The 27395-nt window shown below is 38.9% G+C and overlaps 1 protein-coding gene across 13 annotated transcripts in view; it reads left to right on the plus strand.

The window, feature by feature from the left end:
- phldb1a (pleckstrin homology-like domain, family B, member 1a) overlaps positions 1-27395 on the plus strand; it is a 70185-nt gene that overhangs the window by 25559 nt on the left and 17231 nt on the right. For 6 of the 13 annotated variants that reach the window (XM_061897591.1, XM_061897595.1, XM_061897593.1 and 3 more), the window contains 16 exons: positions 342-1294; positions 15447-15647; positions 15715-15846; positions 15920-16057; positions 20502-20630; positions 21093-21248; positions 21320-21430; positions 21499-21591; positions 21699-21803; positions 23736-23858; positions 23987-24130; positions 24280-24420; positions 26388-26504; positions 26579-26645; positions 26750-26894; positions 27036-27126. In XM_061897591.1, coding sequence (XP_061753575.1) covers positions 342-1294; positions 15447-15647; positions 15715-15846; positions 15920-16057; positions 20502-20630; positions 21093-21248; positions 21320-21430; positions 21499-21591; positions 21699-21803; positions 23736-23858; positions 23987-24130; positions 24280-24420; positions 26388-26504; positions 26579-26645; positions 26750-26894; positions 27036-27126 — 2846 coding nt within the window. The remainder of the gene's footprint in view (positions 1-341; positions 1295-15446; positions 15648-15714; positions 15847-15919; positions 16058-20501; positions 20631-21092; positions 21249-21319; positions 21431-21498; positions 21592-21698; positions 21804-23735; positions 23859-23986; positions 24131-24279; positions 24421-26387; positions 26505-26578; positions 26646-26749; positions 26895-27035; positions 27127-27395) is intronic. The other 7 variants (XM_061897598.1, XM_061897597.1, XM_061897599.1 and 4 more) reach the window with 7 other exon arrangements.

Consider the following 27395-nt stretch of genomic DNA (forward strand, 5'->3'; position numbering starts at 1 on the left):
TGCCCGGCGTTGAGCCTATTCTTTCCTGACCAAGCCCTGATTCAAATGAGGCACATGGCTGCAGCTTTTATATTTAGAAGCTGCAGATCCCTGAAGGATTACAACACAACTGAGCAGCATAACAGAACATAGGCCCCGAGACGTCTATCACTATCTTAGTCAACAGAGAAACAATGTGAGTGTACATTCAAGAGGGGGTAGTCTTCCTTTTAAGGTGACACAAAGTAGATTCCTCCTTTGTTTGTTTACTTGTGTTTGTGCAACTGTCCTCCTGAGTCTGCCTCTTTGTTTATTTAACGGCAATTCTCATACACAAGTGTTTGCATGTCTCCCTCCTGCAGACTCCCGCAGCACCCTGAATGGGAATCATCAGTCTTTTAACATCAACGGTGGCTCCAAAATCAGCAGCCAACTAAAGGACACCCATGAGGGTCTCTCACAGAAGGTGCCATCATCTCCAAAAACTGAAAATGTGTCACTTAATCAGCCCCTTAAGAGTATTATAAATGGTAGAAACAGCAGTACCCAAGAGGAGAGCAGGACTTCTGTGGGAAAGACTCCACCTGTACCTCTCCGGTCCAACATGCCTTTGCCCCATCCACGGACTTCTCTCTCTGTGACCTCACGTTGTACAAATGATGGGCAGCGAGCACCAGAGAGCCCAAAGCCTCTTAGGAATGTCAGGTCAGAGGTCACGTCAAGCCCCACATTGCCCAGCAGGGGGTCAGGACAAAGCATAGGTCACCACTCCTCACCGGGGGCTCCATCTAGCCCACGAGGGAGAGGTTCCTCCCTTCAGAGGAGACACCCAAGTCCCTTGCGAGATCAGTTCGCCCATGCTGATGCCCAGCAGAGGCTCAGAACTCCAGAGCCGGCAGGATCCACCAGTCGTCCCCCTCTTAGCCCTTATTCATCTCGCAGAGGGACTCCAGGATTGCAGAGCTTCACCGCCCAGGAGAGCCCGCAGAGTCATCGCAAAGCCGCCTCTAAAGCTGAGGCCATGAAGGTGTTGTATGCCCAGAATCCATCCCCGGTGACCACACAGGAGCCTGGAGGAAGACAACAGGCTAACTCCAACCTCATATCAGCTCCAATGTCCGGCTTGTCTCCATCCGTGAGCCCTCACAGCCAAAGAAAGGCCTCCTGCAAGAATGGATCGTCAAACAGTCTGATGCCCTTTAGCCGGGAGCGCAAAAACAGCATTTCTGCCATCAGCGACAATGAGGATGAACTGTTGGAATACCACCGCTGGCAGAGGGAAGAGAGGCTACGTGAGCAGGAAATGGAGAAACTGGTAAGTGACGCATCTTAGGACAGTCATCATATTTTGGTTTGTGTAAACTATTTTCCAGTGACAAAACCTGCACCACTAGTATGTGGCACGTGCTATTGTTTTTTTTTTATCATAATTTCAGTTAAATTGTATTTAATTAAATTCTATTAAGTTTTTGTGGGACATGGCATGTTGATGAACATTTTTTCTACAGTTTGCATTGAAATGTAAACACACCAAAATCTAGGCCAAGGCTAATTTCCATTCGTAGTCCCTACTAGGGTTGTATCGGTACCAACATATATTTCGATACTTTGATACTTTTCAAATTAGGGAACCACAAAAAAAAGTTCTAATTGGATTTATTATAACAGAAAATCTTGTGATACAATAAACATATGTTTCTTATTTCAATCAAAAAACAATTTTGGCATCACATAACATAGTGAACGTACTAGAAAACTTCTCTTTTAGTACTGTTGTAAGTAAGCAAACACGTATCAAATGCTAGCAGTAACATATTGTGTAATTTCATGTTGTATTATTTTGTCAAAATTATGAGGGACCAGCGGTAGAAAATAGATTTTTAGAGGCCTACTGAAACCCACTACTACGGACCACGCAGTCTGAAAGTTTAAAGATCAATGATGAAATCTTAACATTGCAACACATGGCAATACTTCTGGGTTGGTTAACTAAATTGCAATTTTTAATTTCCCGCGAAGTATCCTGTTGAAAACGTCGCGGAATGATGACGCATATGATGGCGCGTGCGTGTGACGTCACCGGTGGTAGCGGACATGTTCTTCCAGCCCGATCCAAGCTATAAGTAGTCTGCTTTAATCGCATAATCACACAGTATTCTGGACATCTGTGTTGCTGAATCTTTTGCAATTTGTTCAATTAATAATGGAGAAGTCAAAGAAGAGAAGATGTAGGTGGGAAGAGGTGTATTGCAGCTGCCTTTAGCAACACAAACACAGACGGTGTTTCCTTGGTTACATTCCCGAAGGTGGAGCTTTACTATGGAACAGAGCGGTCAAGCGAACATGGTTCCCGACCACATGTCAACCGGCAGGTTTTGGTGACAAAATTGTGCTAATAAATCAGCTCTTACCATAGACATGAGCGGAGCTTGCGTCCTCCTGCAGCTGCGGACTATTACCTCCTCCCACCGGAGACATTGGCGGTCACCACACCCGTGGCCACACCCCTCTTACGACTTTCAGGTACCATATAATCTCATTATAACACTAGGAACACAATAAGCAGATAAGGGATTTTCCAGAATTATCCTAGTAAATGTGTCTAATAACATCTGAATTGCTCCCACTGCCCTCGCCTTTTTTTTTCTTTCTAGTCCTTCACTCTCACTATCCTCATCCACGAATCTTTCATCCTCGCTCAAATTAATGGGGAAATTCTCGCTTTCCCGGTCCGAATCGCTCTTGCTGCTGGTGGCTATGTTTGTAAACAATGTGAGGATGTGAGGAGCTCCACAACCGGTGACGTCACTCGCACATCGTCTGCTACTTCCGGTACAGGCAAGGCTTTTTTATGAGCGACCAAAAGTTGCGAAATTTTATAGTCGATGTTCTCTACTAAATCCTTTCAGCAAAAATATGGCAATATCGCAAAATGATCAAGTATGACACATAGAATGGACCTGCTATCCCCGTTTAAATAAGAAAATCTCATTTCAGTAGGCCTTCAATCTACTTGTTACTTTACCATTAATATCTTAAATCCTTTCGATTTCAACATGTTCTATCTACACTTCTGTTAAAATGTAATAATCACTTATTCTTCTGTAGTTTGGATACATACATAAGATACATAAGTTTTTACTGATACCACAAATTTGGGTATCGATCTAATACCATACTTAAAGGGGAACACTATCACAAATTCAAAAGGGTTAAAAACAATAAAATCAGTTCCCAGTGGCTTGTTGTATTTTTTGAAGTTGTTTTCAAAATTTTACCGGCCCCGGAATATCCCTAAATAAAGCTTTAAAGTGCCTTATTTTCGCTATCTTCGAAACCACTATCCATTTTCCTGTGACGTCATACAGTGCTGCCAATGTAAACAAACAATGGGAATACCACAGCAAGATATAGTGACATTAGCTCGGATTCAGACTCGGATTTCAGCGGCTTAAGCGATTCAACAGATTACGCATGTATTGAAACAGATGGATGAAAAGTATGAAAGTATTGAAGAAGAAACTGAAGCTATTTAGCGAATAGCTATTGACTCTATTCATAGCCATAGCATGGCGGAATAGCTGCGTTAGCATCGCCGGTAAAATGTGCGGACCAAACGATCAGGACTTTCGCATTTTGTGATAATGGAGCAACTTAAATCCGTCGATTGGTAAGTGTTTTTTTCGCATTAAATGTGGGTGGAAGGAAACGTAGTATAGTTGCAAATACATCTGCAGGTTATCCATACATCTCTGTGCCATGTCTGCTGTAGCACCGCCGGTAAATAGTATGTTAGCATCGATTAACTGGCAGTCACGCCGCGACCAAATATGTCCTATTAGCACAAGGGTCAACATAAAAAAAACTCACCTTTGTGATTTCGTTGACTTTATGATTGCAAATGCATCTGCAGGTTATCCATACATATCTGTGGCATGTCTGTCATCACCGGTAAATAGCATGTTAGCATTGATTAGCGTAGCATGTTAGCATCGATTAGCATAGCATGTTAGCATCGATTAGCTGGCAGTCACGCCGCAACCAAATATGTCTGATTAGCACATAAGTCAACAACAAAACTTACCTTTGTGATTTCGTTGACTTTATCGTTGCAAATGCATCTGCAGGTTATCCATACATCTCTGTGCCATGTCTGTCATCGCTGGTCAAATGTGAAGACACCACAGCACATTCAATGGGGGTCTGGCGGCAGACACTTTCGCATCTTCGGTGCAACTTGAATCCCTCCCTGTTAGTGTTGTTACACCCTCCGACAACACACCGACGAGGCATGATGTCTCCAAGGTTCCAAAAAATAGTCAAAAAAACAGAAAATAACAGAGCTGAGACCGGTGTGTGTGATGTGTAAAAAATGAAAATGGCGGCTGTATTACCTCGGTGACGTCACTTTCTGACGTCATCGCCACCAGAGCAATAAACAGTTTGGAAATCGGTTGAAAAAATATATGGTCTATTTTCTGCACCATTAAGGTATATATTGACGCTTACATAGGTCTGGTGATACTGTTCCCCTTTAAAGTCCTCCTGTGTCCAATGCCCGAGTTTATAAACAATAAAAAAATGACAATAGATTTTGTGATACTAAAATTATCAATGTACTTCTACTTGGTATAGTTACAGTTGATGTTTGTATAAATCTACCCCTTTGTTTGCATTCAGGAGCGCTAGCTCACTGTTAGCATTTAGCAATTGTAATCCTACTATTTGTATGGAAGCATGCTTAGGTATTCCTCGCTCTACAGGAATGATTCTTTTAAAAACATGGTTTATTCGTCATCAATATGGCGAAGATTAGTGTTTAAAAGCACCGCTTGCAGAACGGCGCCCCAGTGTTTATCGCTTCACCTGTATTGTTAGTTTTTAAGCCAAAATACATCCATTCTCCCCCTTCTATTCCCACACTGTTTACGCTCATAAGTGCTCTGTGTGTGTGTTGACTCACATGGGCCTCTGCACATATTACCAGCAATGTCATTACGGCACACCATCCTTTCCATTTGAAAAAAAAAAAAAAGGCATTTTTCAGAGGCAGTCCAGTACCTTTTTTAATTCATTAATATCGTGGCACTTTATTAGAACCGGTACACAACACAACCCTAGTCCCTACACATGCAAGCAGACAGGGCTAAAACATTACAAGTACATTCCAACACAATGACACATAGCAATACTAAATAATGCCTCACAATAGTTCCTCGAACCCCACCCACACAATTTATTGAAACTCCCATTAATTTGACATTTACTAATGAGTACATTTCTGGTTTGTCCATAGCCATTTTTACACCACATGCTGACGCTGTTACTAACCCCATAAGTCTGATTGACTTGGAATTTCTCACACAGTTTGATGCGCTCTGCAAAACACCTTCTATGATTCTGAGCTGTTTATCTGAATCACCATGACATTTGGTACGTGCCTCTTGGGGACTGACAAGCACATCCTTAAAATGTTTGCGTTGATAATTTGGTAATAAACGAGCAATATAGTAAAATATAGTATAATAATTATATAAATACCTACACAACTGCAAATTACAAAAACAATGATAAACATATAATTTAATTTATACTGTATGTGAATTATTTCATACAGCTCTTTTATTGCATTGTGCAGGTGTACCTATTGTTTTGGACGGCCCAAATTTTTGATTCAAGTCAATTACCAAAAAAACTGAAACTTTCTTTTGCTTCACTATATATTTAAAACTAACTGTAAAGTAATGACACCTGCTTGTGCAAACATGTTTTTAAAGGGTGTAAATATAGTTAAGTGGAGAAGAGATCATGACTTCTGGCATGCGGACACCATATCTTGTGTTCACATCATGGTGCACAGCAACTATCTCTCCGCCATACAGTGTCAATGCATGGGGGCGTGTAACAGTGACGCCCAGGGAGCGTGTTTCTGGTTACCGCTCATCGCTATATTTACAGGCGACCTAAACATAGCGTTTACATTCAAAACCCATATTAAATTTTGGTAGACTTCATAGTGACTACTGCGTCATTCATCCACACCCACTCGCCTCCACCCATGTGTCCCAGCTGGCCCCCTGACAGCTGAGGGGACTAAAGGAGCCAATGGAGTGGATAGGGTCTATTTCAGGAACTCAAAAGTTTCTGGAACCAAATAAAAGTTACCGACAATGTGCATTTCGAAAGGACATACTTTAATATTAGGTAAGCAACTTTTGACTGACAGCGTTGGAGGGATATAGATTATTTATTGTAATGGTTTGCATTGGTGTAAATTGCACAGCATCAGACTGAGAGTTGTTTATTGTCCCAAATGGCTTAAGGCAACAAAATAATTTGAAACATTATATGTATTAGAACATTAGGTTTGTAAATACGTTGGATCTCATTAGATCTGCAAGTGTACTTAATTTTGTGACCAGTTACTTAGGTACACACTACACAGGCTTCTATTATTTATATACATTTGCTCAGAATCATCCCAATCCTTCAATTTTTGCTGTACAATTCAATGGAATGCTGTACATACATGATAACATGGATTTTTAATTGTCTAAGTAGTCAACTATGCAATTCTTTATTCAGTGCGGTGTGGAACCTTAGGAACTGAATATGGGAGGGGGTGGAGGGGTTGCAGGAAATAGTTCCACTCTGTTGGGACACGTTAAATAAGCAAGTATCAAACTAAGCAGTCAGGAGATACAGCAGGAACATTAATTTAAGAGTGGCAGGAATATTGTTGCTAAGCTAAACAATTAAAAGTGGAGTGGGTAAACGGATTATACATTTAAATTGATAAAATTGTCCAATAATAATGTAGCTGTTATAAACAGAATAACCTTGTCGATAAAGCAACTATGAAATAGACATATATATTACTGGGTAAACTTATAGACCATAAAGGACAAAGAGAGGATTTCCTCCCAAATTCTGAGCCATAAAAAGTTTCATGTTGCACTTTACCGCTTGATAAAAAGAAAGGTCACTGCAAGGAAAAAAGTGCATGACAGAGTAGAAAAGTTAACTTTAGACGTATTACAACAGGGTTTGTGCATATTTCTGCTCTTTCAATGCACATTTTTTCAAACGACAGCTAAATGTTAAGAGCTATTGAATCCAAACAGCTGTGTATCTTTACGGCCTGTTTACATAACATTTACTGCAAGTAAGCTCCATACTCTGAAGTTCACCCATTGAGTTTCAGCTGTAATTGTATCACTTTTCATCAGAAAGTTGAGGAACACAACAGAACTTCGGCACTCTGAACTATAATTTTGCTTTGCACTTTGTGGTGAGCAACCTGCAGCATTTAAAATACCAGCTAAAAGTAGCAGTGTTTGTTTTCCATGCCCAGTTGTTTTTTGCTCTAACTCTTAATTTGTGTTCAACTGGAATGATAATTATATATTCTGCTCTTATTTTGGTGAATGAAAGCATTAAATTGTTCCCAGTGATAAGAGTTTGTCCCTTTGGGTAGTATTAAAGATGTCCATATTACACACATTACAAAATGCAAAAAATGATATTGATAATGCTGCACGGTAGCTAAATGGTTAGTATGTTGGCCTCACAGTCAGGAAGTTGAGAGTTTGAATCTATTTTTGGCATTTGTGGAGTTTGTAAGTTCTCCCTGTGTGTGCGTGATTTTTCTCCAGGAACTCAGACGTTTTCTCGCATCCTAAAACATGCATGCTCGGTTAATTGGAGACTCTCCAATTAAACTCCAATTTAAACTATAAATTGTCCGAAGGTGTGCCGGTAAATAGTTGCTTGTACTATATATATATGTGCCCTGTGATTGGCTGGTGACTCTGTAATTAACCTCCAATTAACTCTCTAAATCGGGGGGCCGCACTGGGTTAAAACAATTTAGCCGACAGTCGGGCTATATATATATATATATATATATATATATATATATATATATATATATATATATATACACATACATGTATATATACATGTGTATATACATGTGTGTGTGTATATATATATATACAAACAGACGTATATATGTATATATACATGTGTATATATATGTACATATATATACATACATGTGTATATATATATACACAAACATATATATATGTATATATATGTATAATATACATGTATACATTGTATTATACACATGTGTGTATATATAAACATATATACATACATGTGTATATATATATATACAAACATATATATACATACATTTATACATGTATATTTATATATACACATTTGTATATGTATATATATATTTATATATACATATATATATTCACATATGTATGTATATATATATATTAGGGCTGGGCAACGATAAAATTTTTAATCGAAGTTAATCGCACTATTTCTCAGATTAATCGCGATTAACTGCATTGTATACGCAAAGCCCAATAATGAATTCAAAAGTAGTGTGTAGTGCACCTTTATTGGAATATTCTCCCACATGAACAAAAGCGCCAAAACATTTGTTGTGCAAACACAATTTAAATCAGTCCTTGTTAAACAGTAGCAGTTAAATATCGAATTTTATGAAAATCAACTCAAAAAATGTAAATACAAACATTTAAGCTTATTGCCACTGCCAGGGTATTTAAGTTATCCTGTTTGTTATGGAAAATAAATATAATCTACATACAAATCTCTGAGCCACAATCATAACATCTGAACAGGCAATTTCTGAGGTAACAGCAGAAACATTTTTTTTTTTATCAGGGATCTTATGTTTAAAAAACCTATATTATAGGTAGTGGGCTGTTTTAGGGAATTTTTGATCAAATTATCCGTAGTAGCAATATTAATAATGCTGTGTTTATTCTGCGTAGTGGACTTAAAATAATTATGACCATATCTGTTTGCTTGGTGCTTTGATAAACTGAACGCATATACATGGTACTATATTGTAATGTTATGAGCCAGGGACAAAAAGAACTACCCTACCCAGCATGCAACAGGAGCGACGAGCATAGTATAGGTTGACAGCAAAATGTATGTTGTGATATGCACACTCTGAAAGTAAACGTTAAGAACTCAGCCAACACTCCTCGTCTGCATTATTCATAAATAGACAGACAACACATATACTCCGCTGCTTCACAGGCCGCTGGATGTAGCCGGCAAAGTATTCCCATGCTAGCTAGCCGGTCTAGCAAGCACGCGTCATTCAGTCCAAAACGGCCCGATCTATCCACATCCAGAATTGTCTGGCGGTCGTAAGTGATCACGGAGTGACCACGCTGTAAGCCAGCCATGAAATTTGCAGAATTGTCCGGTATTTTTGCCAAATGTTCCATCTTTACCAAGAGCCCCACGACGCCGAAGTACAGCCGGGAGATGCCATCTTGTTAAGAAAAGGCATTAACAAAATAAAAGCATGTAAACAACATACACAAATGTGCGATAAAATAATTGTCGGCGTTAATAGATTGATGAGTTAACTCGTATTTAACGCATTAATTTGCCCACCCCTAATATATATATATATATATATATATTATATATATATATATCAATACATATATACATGTATATTTGTATTCATATATATATATATGTATATATATATATACACGTGTGTGTGTGTGTGTATATATATATATACATATATGCATGTGTATATATATACATGTGTATATTTATATGTATAAACGTGTATATATACATGTGTGGATAGATATATATATATATACATGTGTATATATATATATTTATAGATATACATGTGTGTATATATATATATTTATATATATGTGTATATATATGTATATATGTATATATATATATATATATATATATATATATATATATATATATATATATATATATGTATATATATATATACCTGTGTGTATATATATTTATATAAATATATATACAAACCCCGTTTCCATATGAGTTGGGAAATTGTGTTAGATGTAAATATAAACGGAATACAATGATTTGCAAATCATTTTCAACCCATATTCAGTTCAATGTGCTACAAAGACAACATATTTGATGTTCAAACTGATAAACATTTTTTTTTGCAAATAATCATTAACTTTAGAATTTGATGCCAGCAACACGTGACAAAGAAGTTGGGAAAGGTGGCAATAAATACTGATAAAGTTGAAGAATGCTCATCAAACACTTATTTGGAACATCCCACAGGTGTGCAGGCTAATTGGGAACAGGTGGGTGCAATGATTGGGTATAAAAGCAGCTTCCATGAAACACTAAGTAATTCACTAACAAGGATGGGGCAAGGGTCACCACTTTGTAAGCAAATTGTCGAACAGTTTTAGAACAACATTTCTCAACGAGCAATTGCAAGGAATTTAGGGATTTTACCATCTACGGTGCGTAGATGGTAAAAGCCATTTATCATCAACACCCAGGAATGCTGCAGGCTTCGCTGGGCCCAAGCTCATCTAAGATGGACTGATGCAAAGTGTTCTGTGGTCTGACGAGTCCACATTTCAAATTATATTTGGAAACTGTGGAGGTGGTGTCCTCCTGAACAAAGAGAAAAATAACCATCTGGATTGTTCTAGGCGCCAAGTTCAAAAGCCAGCATCTGTAATGGTATAGGGGTGTATTAGTGCCCAAGGCATGGGTGACTTACACATCTGTGAAGGCACCATCAATGCTGAATGGTCTATACAGGATTTGGAGCAACATATGTTGTCATCCAAGCAACGTTATTATGGACGCCCCTTCTTATTTCAGCAAAACAATGCCAAGCCATGTGTTACAACAGCATGGCTTCGTAGTAAAAGAGTGCGGGTACTTTCCTGGCCCGCCTGCAGTCCAGACATGTCACTCATCGAAAATGTGTGGCGCATTATGAAGCGTAAAATACGACAAAAAGACTCCGGACTGTTGAACAACTGAAGCTGAACATCAAGCAAGAATGGGAAATAATTCTACTTTCAAAGCTTCCACAATTAGTTTCCTCTGTTCCCAAACGTTTATTGAGTGTTGTTAAAAGAAAAGGTGATGTAACACAGTGGTGAACATGCCCTTTGCCAACTACTTTGGCACGTGTTGCAGCCATGAAATTCTTAGTTAATTATTATTTGATGAAAAAAAAAAAGTTTATGAGTTTGAACATCAAATATCTTGTCTTTGTAGTGCATTCAATTGAATATGGGTTGAAAAGGATTTGCATATCATTGTATTCCGTTTATATATATATATATATATATATATATATATATATATACATATATATGTATATATGTATATATACAAACCCCGTTCCATATGAGTTGGGAAATTGTGTTAGATGTAAATATAAACAAATACAATGATTTGCAAAATCTTTTCAACCCATATTCAATTGAGTGCACTATAAAGACAAGAAATTTGATGTTCAAACTCAAAAACTTTTTTTTTTTGTAAATAATAATTAACTTAGAATTTCATGGCTGCAACACTTGCCAAATTAGTTGGGAAATGGCATGTTCACCACTGTGTTACATCACCTTTTCTTTTAACAGCACTCAATAAACGTTTGGGAACTGAGGAAAGTAATTGTTGAAGCTTTGAAAGTGGAATTCTTTCCCATTGTTTTATGTAGAGCTTCAGTCGTTCATCAGTCCGCGGTCTTTGCTGTCGTATTTTACGCTTCATGATGTGCCACACATTTTCGATGGGAGACAAGTCATTATTTTTTTTTTAAATGCAGAAAAATCCTATATAAACATGCAGGAATATGAGTTTAAATAAGTAATAATATAACCTATAACTATGAATAATTTGAAGACCATTTGTCAGCGCTTATTATTCAATCCGTTCCATACGTATCGCCCCCATTACTATACTGAAAGTCCAGTCCACATTTTCACTGTTACCTTGATTTGTAATATAAAACTCATAATAAGAACGTCTATACCAGTGGTCCCCAACCAACGGGCCGCGGAATAATTTTTTATCTATACGTTTGTTTTGTTTTTTTAAATGTCCTTTTTAAATCAACATAAAAAACACAAGATACACTTACAATTAGTGCACCACCCCAAAAAACCTCCCTTTTTCATGACAAAAACCTCCCTTTTTCATGACAAAGAAAAAAAAAAGAAATGGTGTGTGTGGTGTCTAGAGGTCTCTTCTAATGTTGAAAAATGTATTTAGAAGGTAGTAAACAGCTTTTTTATGATGCTACATCTATGTAAATATCTGATTCATAATTATAGGGGTCCCACAATATAATTTTTTTTCTAAATTTCAAACACTTCCTTGCGGTCTACATAACATATAATGGTGGTTCTTTCGACAGAGAATATGTTTTACAGACCATTACAGACTCCTGTCTGACCTACTCTTCCGGATGCAGCGTTTTTGTGGGCAGTTTTATTTACCGTAGTGTGTCCACTTCAACGGCATATTCTCCATGCCATCTGTGTTGTAGTTTTTAGCTCTTCCATAGCAAGGTTACTGACAGATATTTGTTAGAACTATACACCATCTTGTATTAGAAATGTCAACAGCACAGAACACGTGTGAATGTACGAGCCAGTCTGTCCCACAACAAACAAGAAGATAGAGGAAATCGAGGCTCTTATGGACTACAATGCTGACATTCAAGCACTTTGGGTAAAGCTCATATGGATTGTCCGGTAAGGTCACGCTTGGAGAAAATTCCAAACGGCTCGTTTGGAATAAGTTAGGCAATATTGTTTTTTTAAATATCTCTGCCATGCCTCCATGGTTTAATTTCAAAATTTCAAGACAGATGCAGATCCGAAATCCTCAAAAACAAGTACCAATAGGTAAGAAACATTGGTTTTGCATAATTAGGCCCCTTTGAGGATTTCTACTTAGCTGAAATACATTCATGCGGTTAAATACAAAATTAATTAACAGCGATAAACAACGTTTTATTGTATACAATTTTGAGAAAATAATACAACTGGAAACGATGCAATATGTTACCGCATATGTCAGCAGCCAAATAAGCAGCATTTTAACACATTGTGAAATAGATCTATTATAATTTATTTGCCAAATGATGTACTGTGGTATATGTAAGGAGGCTGCAAAATATCTTGTGAAATAGATTTGATCGGCCATATCACCCATTCCTAATGAAGACAAGCAGTATAGAAACTGGATGAATGATATACTACTACTCTATTAATATACTAATAATTAATTATTCATTCTTTACTTATGGTTCCATGCCTGGTGATTACATAATTACAAAATGAAAAAAAAGAACAATTGAATGAATTATACCCCCGGCCTAAATAGAGCAATCCAATACATTTCTTCTTAGCAACCCAACCAAAGTCTGGTTTATCCATGTCCCCCGCCTCCTGGGCTAAACACATTGTCTTTGGGCCTCCTGCTATCAGGTTCCAGCCGTCCAGGCGCTGCGGCTATAATATGTATATTATATATATATATATATATATATATATATATATATATATATATATATACATATATATATATATATATATATATACATATATATATTTATATATATATATATATATATATATATATATATATATATATATATATATATATATATATTAGGGCTGGGCAACGATTAATCATTTAATCAAAGTTAATCGCACTATTTGTCCGATTAAGCGCGATTAACTGCATTTTATACGCAAAGCCCAATAATGAATTCAAAAGCAGTGTGTAGTGCACCTTTATTGGAATATTCTCCCACATGAACAAAAGCGCCAAAACATTTGTTTTGCAAACACAATTTAATCAGTCCTTGTTAAACAGTAGCAGTTAAATAGCATATTTTATGAAAATCAACTCAAAAAATTTAAATACAAACATTTAAGCTTATTGCCACTGCCAGGGTATTTAAGTTATCCTGTTTGTTATGGAAAATAGATATAATCTACATACAAATCTCTGAGCCACAATCATAACATCCGAACAGGCAAATTCTGAGGTAACAGCAGAAACATTTTTTTTTTATCAGGGATCTTATGTTTAAAAAACCTATATTATAGGTAGTGGGCTGTTTTAGGGAATTTTTGATCAAATTATTCATAGTAGCAATATTAATAATGTTGTGTTTATTCTGCCTAGTGCACTTAAAATATTTATGACCATATCTAGGAATTGATATGATGGGAATTTTCCGATTGTTTGCTTGGTGCTTTGATAAACTGAACGCATCATATACATGGTACTATATTGTGACGTTATGAGCCAGGGGAAAAATAACTACCCTACCCAGCATGCAACAGGAGTGACGAGCATGCGCGGTAGCCCGGTATAGGTTGTGTCGCCATGACGGCATCTTGTATGTTGTGATATGCACGCTCTGAAAGCAAACGTTAAGAACTCAGCCAACATTCCTCGTCTGCATTATTGATAAATAGACAGACAACACATATACTCCGCTGCTTCACAGGCCGCTGGATGTAGCCGGCAAAGTATTCCCATGCTAGCTAGCCGGTCTAGCAAGCACGCGTTATTCAGTCCAAATCGGCCCGATCTATCCACATTCAGAATTGTCTGGCGGTCGTAAGTGATCCGGGAGTGACCACGCTGTAAGCCAGCCATGAAATTTGCAGAATTGTCCGGTATTTTTGCCAAATGTTCCATCTTTACCAAGAGCCCCTCGAAGGCGGGCGACACCATCTTGTTAAGAAAAGGCGTTAACAAAATAAAAGCATGTAAATAACATACGCAAATGTGCAATAAAATAATTGTCGGTGTTAATAGATTGATGAGTTAACTCGTAATTAACGCATTAATTTGCCCACCCCTAGTATATATATATATATATATATATATATATATATATATATATATATATATATATATGTATATATATATATATATATATATATATATATATATATATATATATATATATGTATATATATATATATATATATATATATGTGTACATATATACACACACACACAAAATATATATATATATATACAGTATATATATATATATATATATATATATATATAGATAGATAGTACTTTATTGATTCCTTCAGGAAAATTAAAATTCCAGCTGCAGTGTACAGAGTTGAAATCAATAAAAAAATAAAAAAATAAAAAAAATATATGTATATATATATATATAGGACACGTAATTGTCACGTTCAACATAAAGCCATAGAAGGCCTTACTGACAACAACTCGTGATCTGATTGGATATCGCAACTATCTGTCACTGTACGTGCGTGTTCGCCTGCATTGTTGATTCTGAAGGCCTTTAGGAGATTTGATACAGCATGGCAACATAAGCTAGCTGAATTCTGATTGGATACAAACTAAAACTAAAAACAACAGCACTGGAACAAGCATAATATCACATGAAGAGAATATGAATACTTTTAGATATTTAGGGACAGTAAATTAAAAAAATAATTTTATCTTTAACTATGATCATGATTTCTGGTTATGTTAGGCCAGCAGAGAAGGCCTTGCTGGCCCTGACGGCACACCACTGTATACAGTACAACGATGTGTCCCCCTCTCTTCTATAGGAGAGACAGAGGCTGGAGACCATCCTGAATCTGTGTGCGGGGTATAACAACGAGGAGAACGCCATGGAGCTGGCAGAGGTGGTGAGGTGCGGACTGCTGAGGGGCGCTCGAGGTGAAGGAGGAGAGATGCAGCGGATGAAGGAGAACGAGGAGGAGAGGCAGGCCGAGGAGTCGAGCAGCACAGAGAGCACTCATCAAGAGGTGAGTTCAGTTCATCACAAGTTTTCTGCTCCCTCCAGGTATTTTATTACAGTTTTTATCAAATCAGTGTGAGGAGGTGTCAGGCGGTCAGGATCCGATGCACCTTGAGGAGGAGAGGAGTAAGATCTTGGCCAGGGTTGATGACCTGAGGCACAGAGTCTGCGAGCTGGAAGAGCAGCTTAAAGAGACCAAGCAAGAGGTCAGTGGTGTTTTTCATACAACTTTCTTTTCAAGATGTTGTGCACATTTTGACTTTTTGTCCGTTCTCTCAGGTGGAGATGGAGCAGGCCCTGCTGCAGGCCGAGAGGCAGGCCGAGCGGGAGCAAGTGGAGGCCGAACGAGAGCTCATCGCTCAGCTGCACCTCAAAGTCAGCCAGTTGAACACGGCCACACAAAGAGAGAAGGACAAGGTTTGCACTTACACAGACACATTGTGCAGAATAAAAAAAGACAATGCACGTGAATGTTTGTCATGTGCCAAAAAACATACGGGCTTCCTCAGGTTTTAACTGGTGGCTTGTGTGGTGGCTGAGGGCCTTCGTAACATGCAACACATTCTTGCTTTTGTTTATTTGAAATCTTTCTCAAGCGCTTAAATCTGATTTGACTGACACTAAACTGCTTATTCCAACCTGATTGAGCTTTAATTTTGTTTCATGTCATGAATACTATTAATAATGCATTTCAACCTCTAACAAAGCCTTTAACTTTATTGGAGAAAAATGCTTGTTTGCATGACTTTCAGTTGTCTTTTGTTTTTTCAAATTTTCTCTGATTGACGTGTGTAGACTAGGGATGGGCTTTTGAACATATTTCCTGGAAAATAACTACTTAAAAAAATATATTATTATAATTATATAATGTATATTATTGTAATTTTTAAAACATTTTAAGACAGTCTTTAATAATATTTGTCCAACTTAAAACAACAATCTAAAGGGGAGTACAGAATGGTAAAACGACAGACCATGAGCTCATCTAAACTTTAGCCTTCTGTAATTATTGTTGTTGACAAATATGCTTCGCACACACAGCAACACACTAACTCGGTCAACTTGAGGAACCTCACTCTGTTGACTTCCTACTATAGGTAATATTGCATATATATTGCACTTTCTATTGTACATAACACTAACCCCGGCCCTGCGATGAGGTGGCGGCTTGTCCAGGGTGTACCCCGCCTTCCGCCCTAATGCGAGCTGAGATAGGCTCCAGCGACCCCAAAATGGACAAGCGGTAGAAAATGAATGGATGGATAACACTAACCCCTCCAAAATAATCGTTATTACAATAACTACAATGTAGTTTATTAGGTCTTTATCATAAAGATAGCTAGTCTACTCGACACCATGAGTTGAATATCCCATTTTCTGTACCCTTCTTTCTCCGCACTTTTCCTTTCCTGTTTTCTTTTATACCGTTTTTCAAAAATAATTTGCATATTTATACTGTATTATATCTGAAATAAAGAAAAAAACCTCTGGTGAAGCCCCGTATATTTTTGGGGAAATTACCATCATCCATCCATCATCTTCCGCTTATCCGAGGTCGGGTCGCGGGGGCAACAGCCCAAGCAGGGAAACCCAGACTTCCCTCTCCCCAGCCAATTCGTCTAGCTCTTCCCGGGGGATCCCAAGGCGTTCCCAGGCCAGCCGGGAGACATAGTCTTCCCAACGTGTCCTGGGTCTTCCCCGTGGCCTCCTGCCGGTTGGACGTGCCCTAAACACCTCCCTAGGGAGGCGTTCGGGTGGCATCCTGACCAGATGCCCGAACCACCTCATCTGGCTCCTCTCGATGTGGAGGAGCAGCGGCTTCACTTTGAGTCCCTCCCGGATGGCAGAGCTTCTCACCCTATCTCTAAGGGAGAGCCCCGCCACACGGCGGAGGAAACTCATTTCGGCCGCTTGTACCCGTGATCTTATCCTTTCGGTCATGACCCAAAGCTCATGACCATAGGTGAGGATAGGAACGTAGATCGACCGGTAAATTGAGAGCTTTGCCTTCCGGCTCAGCTCCTTCTTCACCACAACGGATTGGTACAACGTCCGCATTACTGAAGACGCCGCACCGATCCGCCTGTCGATCTCACAATCCACTCTTCCCTCACTCGTGAACAAGACTCCTAGGTATTTGAACTCCTGCACTTGGGGCAGGGTCTCCTCCCCAACCAGGAGATGGCATTCCACCCTTTTCCGGGCGAGAACCATGGACTCGGACTTGGAGGTGCTGATTCTCATTCCGGTCGCTTCACACTCTGCTGCGAACCGATCCAGCGAGAGCTGAAGATCCCGGTCAGATGAAGCCATCAGGACCACATCATCTGCAAAAAGCAGAGACCTAATCCTGCGGTTACCAAACCTGAACCCCTCAACGCCTTGACTGCGCCTAGAAATTATGTCCATAAAAGTTATGAACAGAATTGGTGACAAAGGACAGCCTTGGCGGAGTCCAACCCTCACTGGAAATGTGTTCGACTTACTGCCGGCAATGCGGACCAAGCTCTGGCACTGATCGTACAGGGAACGGACCGCCACAATAAGACAGTCCGATACCCCATACTCTCTGAGCACTCCCCACAGGACTTCCCGAGGGACACGGTCGAATGCCTTCTCCAAGTCCACAAAGCACATGTAGACTGGTTGGGCAAACTCCCATGCACCCTCAAGAACCCTGCCGAGAGTATAGAGCTGGTCCTCAGTTCCACGACCAGGACGAAAACCACACTGTTCCTCCTGAATCCGAGGTTCGACTATCCGACGTAGCCTCCTCTCCAGTACACCTGAATAAACCTTACCGGGAAGGCTGAGGAGTGTGATCCCACGATAGTTGGAACACACCCTCCGGTCCCCCTTCTTAAAGAGAGGAACCACCACTCCGGTCTGCCAATCCAGAGGTACCGCCCCCGATATCCACGCGATGCTGCAAAGTCTTGTCAACCAAGACAGCCCCACAGCATCCAGAGCCTTAAGGAACTCCGGGCGGATCTCGTCCACCCCTGGGGCCGTGCCACCGAGTAGCTTTTTAACTACCTACTACTAGGGGAAATTACCCTTCATTTCAAATGTTAACAGGTATGGTGCTGGACGAACATTATTTTGATTTACACTGTGCGGATATTATACTATATTATAATATACTCCCCTTATAATATGTAAAATGGAACAAGGCTAACACCAGTATCACTGTCCGATTTACTCCTTTATTACGACACAATGACTGCTTTGAAGAAGCAACAAAGTTAGTGATCTCAATTAACATTTTGGAGAGAACTGTATGTTTTCTGACCTATTGGTACCTGTTTTTGTGTATTTTAGTTTTCAAAAAGTTCTGAAAATTTGAAATCTAAACGTGGAGGTATTGCAGAAATATTTATAAAATAATCTTGCCTGCCCTTACACTTCATCCAAATGAGCCGTTAAGAAATGGGTCCGTCTTGTGACGTCAGCGTTTATCTCCATATATGGTAAAATTTAACGGGATAAGTTTTGCACGAGTCTGCCATTGTATTCCGACAGTGTAGTCAATAAACTCCTTCTTTTTCGCTATCCTCTTGTTGTGGGGCAGACTGTCTTGTACATACACATGCATCCTCGGGTGTTGCCATTTTTAATTCAAAGTAGCGTCCATTTCTTGGATTTACAAAAGGTGGTCCAGCCAGCGCCTGTTCTCAATAGGCACTTGGCGCCATATAGCCTTTCTCAAAGAAAAATCCTCTCTATTTATGTTGATTTCGGCATACTTACGTTGATTTTGGCTGTACGAACCGTTCAAATCGTAAAAAGGATAAACGTTTTTTCAGAGTTCCTCGAGAGGTAATCAAGAAGAGCGGAAAAGTACAATATTTTACGAAAAACCACGAGACAAACTTAAAATAGTTAAGCTTTTACCAAATGCAGCAATCATAAACGAAACTTTCAAAACATACACAATTTTGACATCTATAATTATATTTCAGTAAAGACGGGGAAAAACACGCCACTCGTATTCGGCGCGTGCAACAGCAGCAAACATGGAAGCTTAGACGCAGAGTAAAATCATGAAATGCAACCTTAACCAAGCAAAAAAGATGGATATTAATTCGGGACTCGGAATGTCTTGATACCAATTTCCTTTACCCAGTCACACACAAAGAAGTACAAGATAGTTCTAGATGGTTGGGATTTCCACCAACGGATAATCCTTGGTATTACTCAACAAATCTTTTTTTATTAAAGTATAAGGATAGATTCCATTGCATTGTTGGATTTTTTTCTTGCATCTGCTTTTTGCGGGAAGATCTAGGCCCCTTGCCCTCTGTTTGCTGCACAACAACCATCTTGGCTTGGTTGACCACCACAGTTTTTCACTTCCGGGAAGAAGTCACGTGTCGAAATACAAGCAATAGTTCAAATTTAGATCTGCCAGTAGATTCCATATTGAAGCGCTAAAAACGACAACAAGATGACGGGGAGAAAATGCAGTCCAAGTGAAGGCATGTAAATAAGACCGTCCACAAAACAGCGCATCCTGAAGAGGCAAAGACTGTCTATAAAAAAAATGATATGGAAAATTAAGACCAACGAACATTCATTACATGTTCTGTAGATCACAAGAACGTGTTTTAACTGTAAAAAATATAATATGACCCCATCCAAGCATTCACTTTCTCTTAGCAAAGATTTACCTTTACTTGTACTTTTTACCTTCTCTCTTCTGAATTGGTGTCGCACTCTGCTGGTTACTCACAAATATTGCAATCCTAATGGCTTAATTACTTCTGCAAAAAGTGATATGTTTCATGCCCATCCCTAGCGTGGACACAATCCTGTGTGTGTGTGTGTGTGTGTGTGTGTGTGTGTTTTCATGTGTTTTTAGGGCAGGGCTAATGTCTCGGCTGAGCGGAAGGTCCTGGAAAAGCAGAGGAATGATTACAATGAGCTGAAGAGGCAGTTTGATAAGTGCCCCTTGTCTCTAAGGGAACAGTTACAGGAGCAGCTCAGCAGGGTCAGTGTTCTCACGCAGCCCACTGGCTGGCAACAGTGAGTTACCATATAATGAACACCAAAGAAAGTAGACATTGTAACCCTGACTGTGTCCAAGCATTCAAAATCGACCAATTTATGTGCTCTTCTTTTTCTGCCTGTTGTTTTAATAAAAATGTTTATATTCAATACCTTTTGTAAGTATACAGTATGTCTATACTGCAGGTTTTGCTTTTGCTTTTTCGGCTGCTTAGCTTCTGCTGTCATCAACTTCATTAATCGTATTAACACTTTAGCTCTAAACGTTTGCATGCATTATACTACTGTATAATAATCCCCTTTAATCGAGTAATATTATCAGGCACACACATACCTTTGTGCATGTGAGCGCATAAAGACAGGGATTAGGACAGACAGATGGTTCTTTTATGTCAAACGATGGACAGCGCTCCTTGATTGATTCTTCCCCAACTTTTACGGATAGAAAGCAGAAGCTATGGACTTCGGCACCAAGCAGTTTGAAGAACTGGAGTTCTGCCAGCTGGAGGAAGAGAGCAGTCTGGAGGAGAAAAAAGAGACTCAGTGTTCACAATTTCTTCAGGAGCAAGCAGAATATCACTGCAGCGTTGCCAAGAGGAAGGTGGGAAGTCCATGAAAAGCAACTACTACTGGAGTAAATCAGTTACTGACATTATGCATGTGTCTTCGCAGGAGAAGATGGCCGCGCTGGAATCTCAGGTGGAGCAACTGGGCATACAAGCTACTCATGACTGTGACAGGTTGGCCAAAGAAAGGACAGCCACCTTGCATCTATTAAACAAGGTACTAATTTGTCACATCCTATTTGCAACCTCTGCACAATATGCACATTGCAATGTTCTTCTTTCTAGGAGCAGGACAGGTTATGTGCCCTGGAGAGGAGGTATCACACCCTGACAGCTGGTGGCAGGAGTATCCCAAAGACCAGCAACAAAACAAAAGAGGTAAACAGAAGTGCATGAGAGGTTGTTGAATTGGAGGAGAGCTGCTCACTCACAAACAACAATCCTTCCGTGTTTATTGTGTGAACTTAGATGAGCTTTTTGAACAGGGTTTACTCCATATCAGCGAGCCTGACCTTGTTTATGAGGAACCTTGTCCCTCCTCTACCTCACACATCCACTCCCCTAAAGTCTACCCTGTTAGGCTACAGGAGGTAAAAACAAACCACATAGGACAAAACAAATATCAAGAGTTCCAAGCATGCTTATTATTAGCATATTATATGTAGTGTTTGCTTTCTAAATCCTCAAGCCACAATGTTGGGGACACCTGCACAATCTAAAGAGATCCAAAACAAGAGCTGCGTCTGTTAACAATTAGTTGTTGTAGCAATGAATACAGCTGATGTTCCTTTATACATAACATTATCATATTTAATACATGAGGTGGTATGTTTTGGATCACATGGTCATCCTTGCAAGATTTTGGAGACTGACAATGCGTCCTTTCAAGGTTTTCTCTAGCGTATTCTCCACTGCTGTTGACATTGTGAAGGTGTTGTTGTAAGGATAGCATAGGATAGGATAGAATTTATTAATCTCACAATGCGTTAGCTATGTTGTTGCTGTGTAGATATAAAGGGGCCACAACCAAAAGGCAACACTTGAAAATGTGAGGGAAACATCAAAGAACACCAAAGACATAATATACCTACTCAGTGGCCTAGTGGTTAGAGTGTCCGCCCTGAGATCGTTAGTTTGTGAGTTCAAACCCCGGCCGAGTCATACCAAAGACTATAAAAAAATGGGACCGATGGCCTCCCTGCTTGGCAATGAGCATCAAGGGTTGGAATTGGGGGTTAAATCACCATTAATGATTCCCGGGCGTGGCATCGCTGCTGCCCACTGCTCCCCACTGCTCCCCACTGCTCCCCACCGCTCCCCTCACTTCCCAGGGGGTAATCAAGGGGATGGGTCAAATGCAGAGGACACATTACACCACACCTAGTGTGTGTGTGACAATCATTGGTACTTTAACTTTACATTAAAAAGACACAAAGTTGATGCAACTAGCTGCCACTTCTTCGACTCTGTTACAGTTACGAAAGTAAAAAACAACAAACAAAATAGCAAGTAGAAAATGCTGAAGTGTTGTTACTAATAATTAATGATAATGCTATGTTGTTGTTTTTTTGCCTACCTTTTAATAGATTTTTCAATATGCAACTTTCAGAGAAAATAGTTCAAACACCCTGCAGTAGGGAAAGACATTGCAATTTGATCTAAGTAAGTTAGTTAGTTAACTAAAAGTCATACAAAAAGAATCAATAATCAAGTGACATTACATTTGGTAGAAGGGTGATTTAAATGATGATGCCACACTTGTGCTGATCATGTGAGTTGCACTGCAAAAACAATAACAGAGTTAAAGAACTAATATCAGCATCCATCAATCAGGACACTTTATTTTGATGGAAGTAGCAGGTTCCTTCTAAATCGGATTTGATTATTTTAAAAAGCAAAATAGTGAGTTTACATACCGCAGATTATAGCTAATGTTACTCAAGATAAATTTATATCGTTTTTTACGGTCTGTGTTTGGTATTGTTGGTTTGGACCCCGGGATGCAGTGACAGCAGCCTAAGTGCACGTTAAAAACAGTAAAAGTGCAGCAAGGAAGTGCACAAAAAAAAAAACAGGCACAGGAAGCATAGGATAAGTTAAGTTGCACATTGAGGTTTTAAAGTAAAATGTACCAACCCTGGCATAAGAAGCATCCTAATTGGCAATTAGGACAGGTGTTTTGAACAGGAAGTGGAAGCAAAAATGAGTGCTGGACAGGAAATAATACATGAGATCATGCCACTATTGTTTTGTTTTATTTGACCTTGATTGTGGTTATTTAATATTGTTTACATCATATATAATGTATATACAGTATATATATTATTTTGTCTAATGTCACCCATAGTAAACCAGGAAACTTAACAACACACACTAACATGGCCCCTGATGAATGTTTTTGTTCAAGCAGCTGGAGCTCTTGTTCCAGATTAAATTAATATGTGCAGGTGTCCTTAATGTTGTGACTGATGTTGAGCTGAGCCATCCTCAGTCTGTCCTTGTGGTGTTGGCTGTCAACGCAGGAGTACCTCAGGCTGTGTGATGTCTATAAGATGTATGGGAACTCTTCTGTGCATCCTTCCTCTTCTTCCCCTGCTGCCTTCAACCGCCTACCCCTTGCTGTAGCTGACACTGTGCCATGTGAGGTAGAAAGCCTGGCTGAACTCTGACATACGCTCTGTCACTCGTCAAATTAGATGTCGAAAAGTCCAGGAGTCTTTTTTTCTACCCAATTTCTGCTCTTCCCCTGTTCTCCTTCTGTGTCCATGTGAAGGACTACATCACGGTCAGTCAGTTAAGCCACATGTTTGGCATGCAGAGACTTGACTCCTCTTCCTCATCTATTGCATCATTCCAACTTGCCTCCTCTGACTCTACTGTCACACGCCATCCAAGTTCCTCCCTCCTTTCTGCAAAGGTTTGTTTTGCATCTGTTGAACTGCTTACCTTCCAATGCTCATCTCTGCTATCTAATCCTAAATGATCGGCCCGTGTTGATGTTTACACACACATTATTATCTCTGCTTCCTTTATGTCCTTTGGCTGTGCTGCTTTTCACTACTTCAGAGCCAGCCCGAGCTGAGCAGGAATGCAATGTCTCCTATTAACCTCGAGCGCTGGTATCAGGACATCATGGCTGCTGGAGAGCAACAACCAAGTCCTCCACCGCTGCCTGCAAAATCTTTTTCTGCACGCAGACACGGGCAGGTAAACTCATGTTAGGTGATGCACTAACAAAAGAAAGAGTACCTACTGCATTGTAGAGTATACTAAAACTTTACCCCCAAGATGATATATGATAAAACAACACCAATACTTATGAGCTCAAAAGCCAGATAATGATTGTTTTGAGTCAAGTCAGGTTCTTATGACAATACAAATCAAAATAAAACCTTTTCAAAACAGGTTACAAAAGCTGCGCTTGGCTGCTGAAGTACGACTTATACACGCAGTGTTGGCCAAAAAAACTCTTTTTACAAACCTCACAAATTGTTAATAAACAGAGCACCTCCAACCCAATCCCAGCTTTACTGTACTTCTAGATAGATATATTAATTTACAAAGAAATTAAGGTTTGATGAGCTTCAAGAGGTAGTCACCTGAAAGGGTTTTCACTTCAGCGGTGTGCTTGAAGCCCATCGAGAGAATGCCAAGAGTGTGCAAAGTAGTAATCAGACCAAAGAGTGACTATTTTCAAGAAACTACAAAATAAAACATGTTTTTTTTTTTTTGTTATGTACATAACTCCACATGTGTCCATTCATAGTTTTGATGCCTTCAGCGACAATTTACAAGGTAAATAGTCATGAAAATAAAGAAAACGCATTGAATGAGTAGAAGGTGTGTCCAAAGTTTTGGCCTGTACTGTATATATATGTATACATATATAGAAATATATATACATACATATAAAGACATATATATATATATATATATATATATATATATATATATATATATATATATATATATTTCTATTTATGTATATACACACACACATATATATACGTATATATATAAATATATACGTATATATACACACACATATATACGTATATATATACGTATAGCTATATATGTATGTTTATTTATATCTACATATATATGTATATACGTATATATGTATATGTATATATATTTATATATACGTATATATATATATATACATATATACTGTATATATATGTATATATATATATACTGTATATATGTATACATATATATAAATATGTACACATATATACATTTATATATACGTATGTGTATATATATGTATATATGTTTATGTATACATATATAATATATAATATATATATTATATACGGCGTGGCGCAGTGGGAGAGTAGCTGTGCGCAACCCAAGGGTCCCTGGTTCAATCCCCACCTAGTACCAACCTCGTCATGTCCGTTGTGTCTGAGCAAGACACTTCACCCTTGCTCCTGATGGGTGCTTGTTAGCGCCTTGCATGGCAGCTCCCTCCATCAGTATGTGAATGTGTGTGTGAATGGGTAAATGTGGAAGTAGTGTCAAAGCGCTTTGAGTACCTTGAAGGTAGAAAAGCGCTATACAAGTACAACCCATTTATCATTTACCATTTTTATATATATGTATACATATATATATATATATATATATATATATATATATATATATATATATATATACATACACATACATACATATATATGTAAATCGATTTTTGAAAATGATAAATTGAGTTGGAATCAGGATGAATAAAAATCGCGATTTGGATGTGAATTGATTTTTTGTGCACCCACAACTTTAGTTTTCAAGGGGCCAAAGTGAAAATGTACCAACAGGCCACAGGGAAATTGTTTAAATTCTAAGCTTACTGTATTTGATGATTGTGTGAGTCTGTAAGAGTTCAGCATGAATGTGTATTACATTTGGAAAGCCACCCTTTGACAGGCTGGTAGATAGATGGGACTTTGATTCCTTCAGGAGAGTTCCCTCAGGAAAAACGAAACATCTTGATGGACCAATTGTGGCACGTTGGCTGCACTTTGGGCAACCAAGTTTTAGATAAACAACTGTCCATCATCTTCTTTTATTGCAGTTACTTTTTTCTTTGATAAGAATCTATCCTGAAAATATATTTGGGTCAACACAGTATTTGGCCTGGAAGAGAATGTATTGTCTGTTTGTTCTTTCAGTTACTAAAGTCCAAATCAGACGGGGAAGTTGGACAAACAGTGTTGTGTCCTCCTGTCAGCTGTGTTATCTCTGCATCTTCCTCCACTGTGACACACCAGAAAATGTCCTCCAACAAGGTTAGCATCAAGTATTCACACGTCAAACAGAATGGTTGATGTCAAGTGTTGTGATGCATCTCTGTGTCTCTCAGGGCCTACAGTTAGCACTGAAAGATGTGTTAAATCCACTAGACATGGACTACAGGAGGCTGAATATAGGTGCTTTATAGATTATGTGGATACATAATGTGACAAACTGTAATTACTTGACATAACCAGTAGAGGACACTGTGCACATGTGACAGCTGACTTTGCTTCTACAGATGCTTCTCCCACAGTGCATCACTCCATCCTGCATCACCATTGTCCAACTGGCGGCACACAGGCGTATGACACCCTGAGCCTGGAGAGCTCGGACAGCCTGGAGACCAGCGTCTCCACCAGCAACTCAGCATGTACCCCAGAAAGGTGAGAGACTGTTTCCATGGCAACACCCCTACTTTACCCTATATGTCAGGAGAAGGGTCAGTGCTTCCAGTGCCATGGCAACAACAGAGTTTTCTTTCTTCAAGTCTGGTTATATCCCCCTTTGTTTTTGTTTTGTTGTAGTGCTTCTGGATTGGAGGCCCAAAGGTTGGAAGAAATGGAGAAAATGTTGAGGGAGGCACAGCAGGAGAAAGCCAAGCTCATTGAGCACCGAGTAAGCTCTCACGAGTTATAGTTCAGGAGTCTTGAATAGCTTCCTTGAAGTGAATATCATAACATAACATAGTATAACATAACCTAACCCAAAGTAAAATAACGGATAACAAAGCAATATACCAGGTAATATTAAATAACATAAATGCTGACTTAGTTTCATCAGAGCAAACAATTATGTAATTTTGTACAGCATAAAATATGCATCACGTCGTAGTATTGTGGCCATCTTAGGAAAGCAGAAAATGGTCAAAGGTATTGAAGCTTTGT

The sequence above is a fragment of the Nerophis ophidion genome, linkage group LG04 (assembly GCF_033978795.1).
Source record: "Nerophis ophidion isolate RoL-2023_Sa linkage group LG04, RoL_Noph_v1.0, whole genome shotgun sequence".
Lineage (NCBI taxonomy): Eukaryota > Metazoa > Chordata > Actinopteri > Syngnathiformes > Syngnathidae > Nerophis > Nerophis ophidion.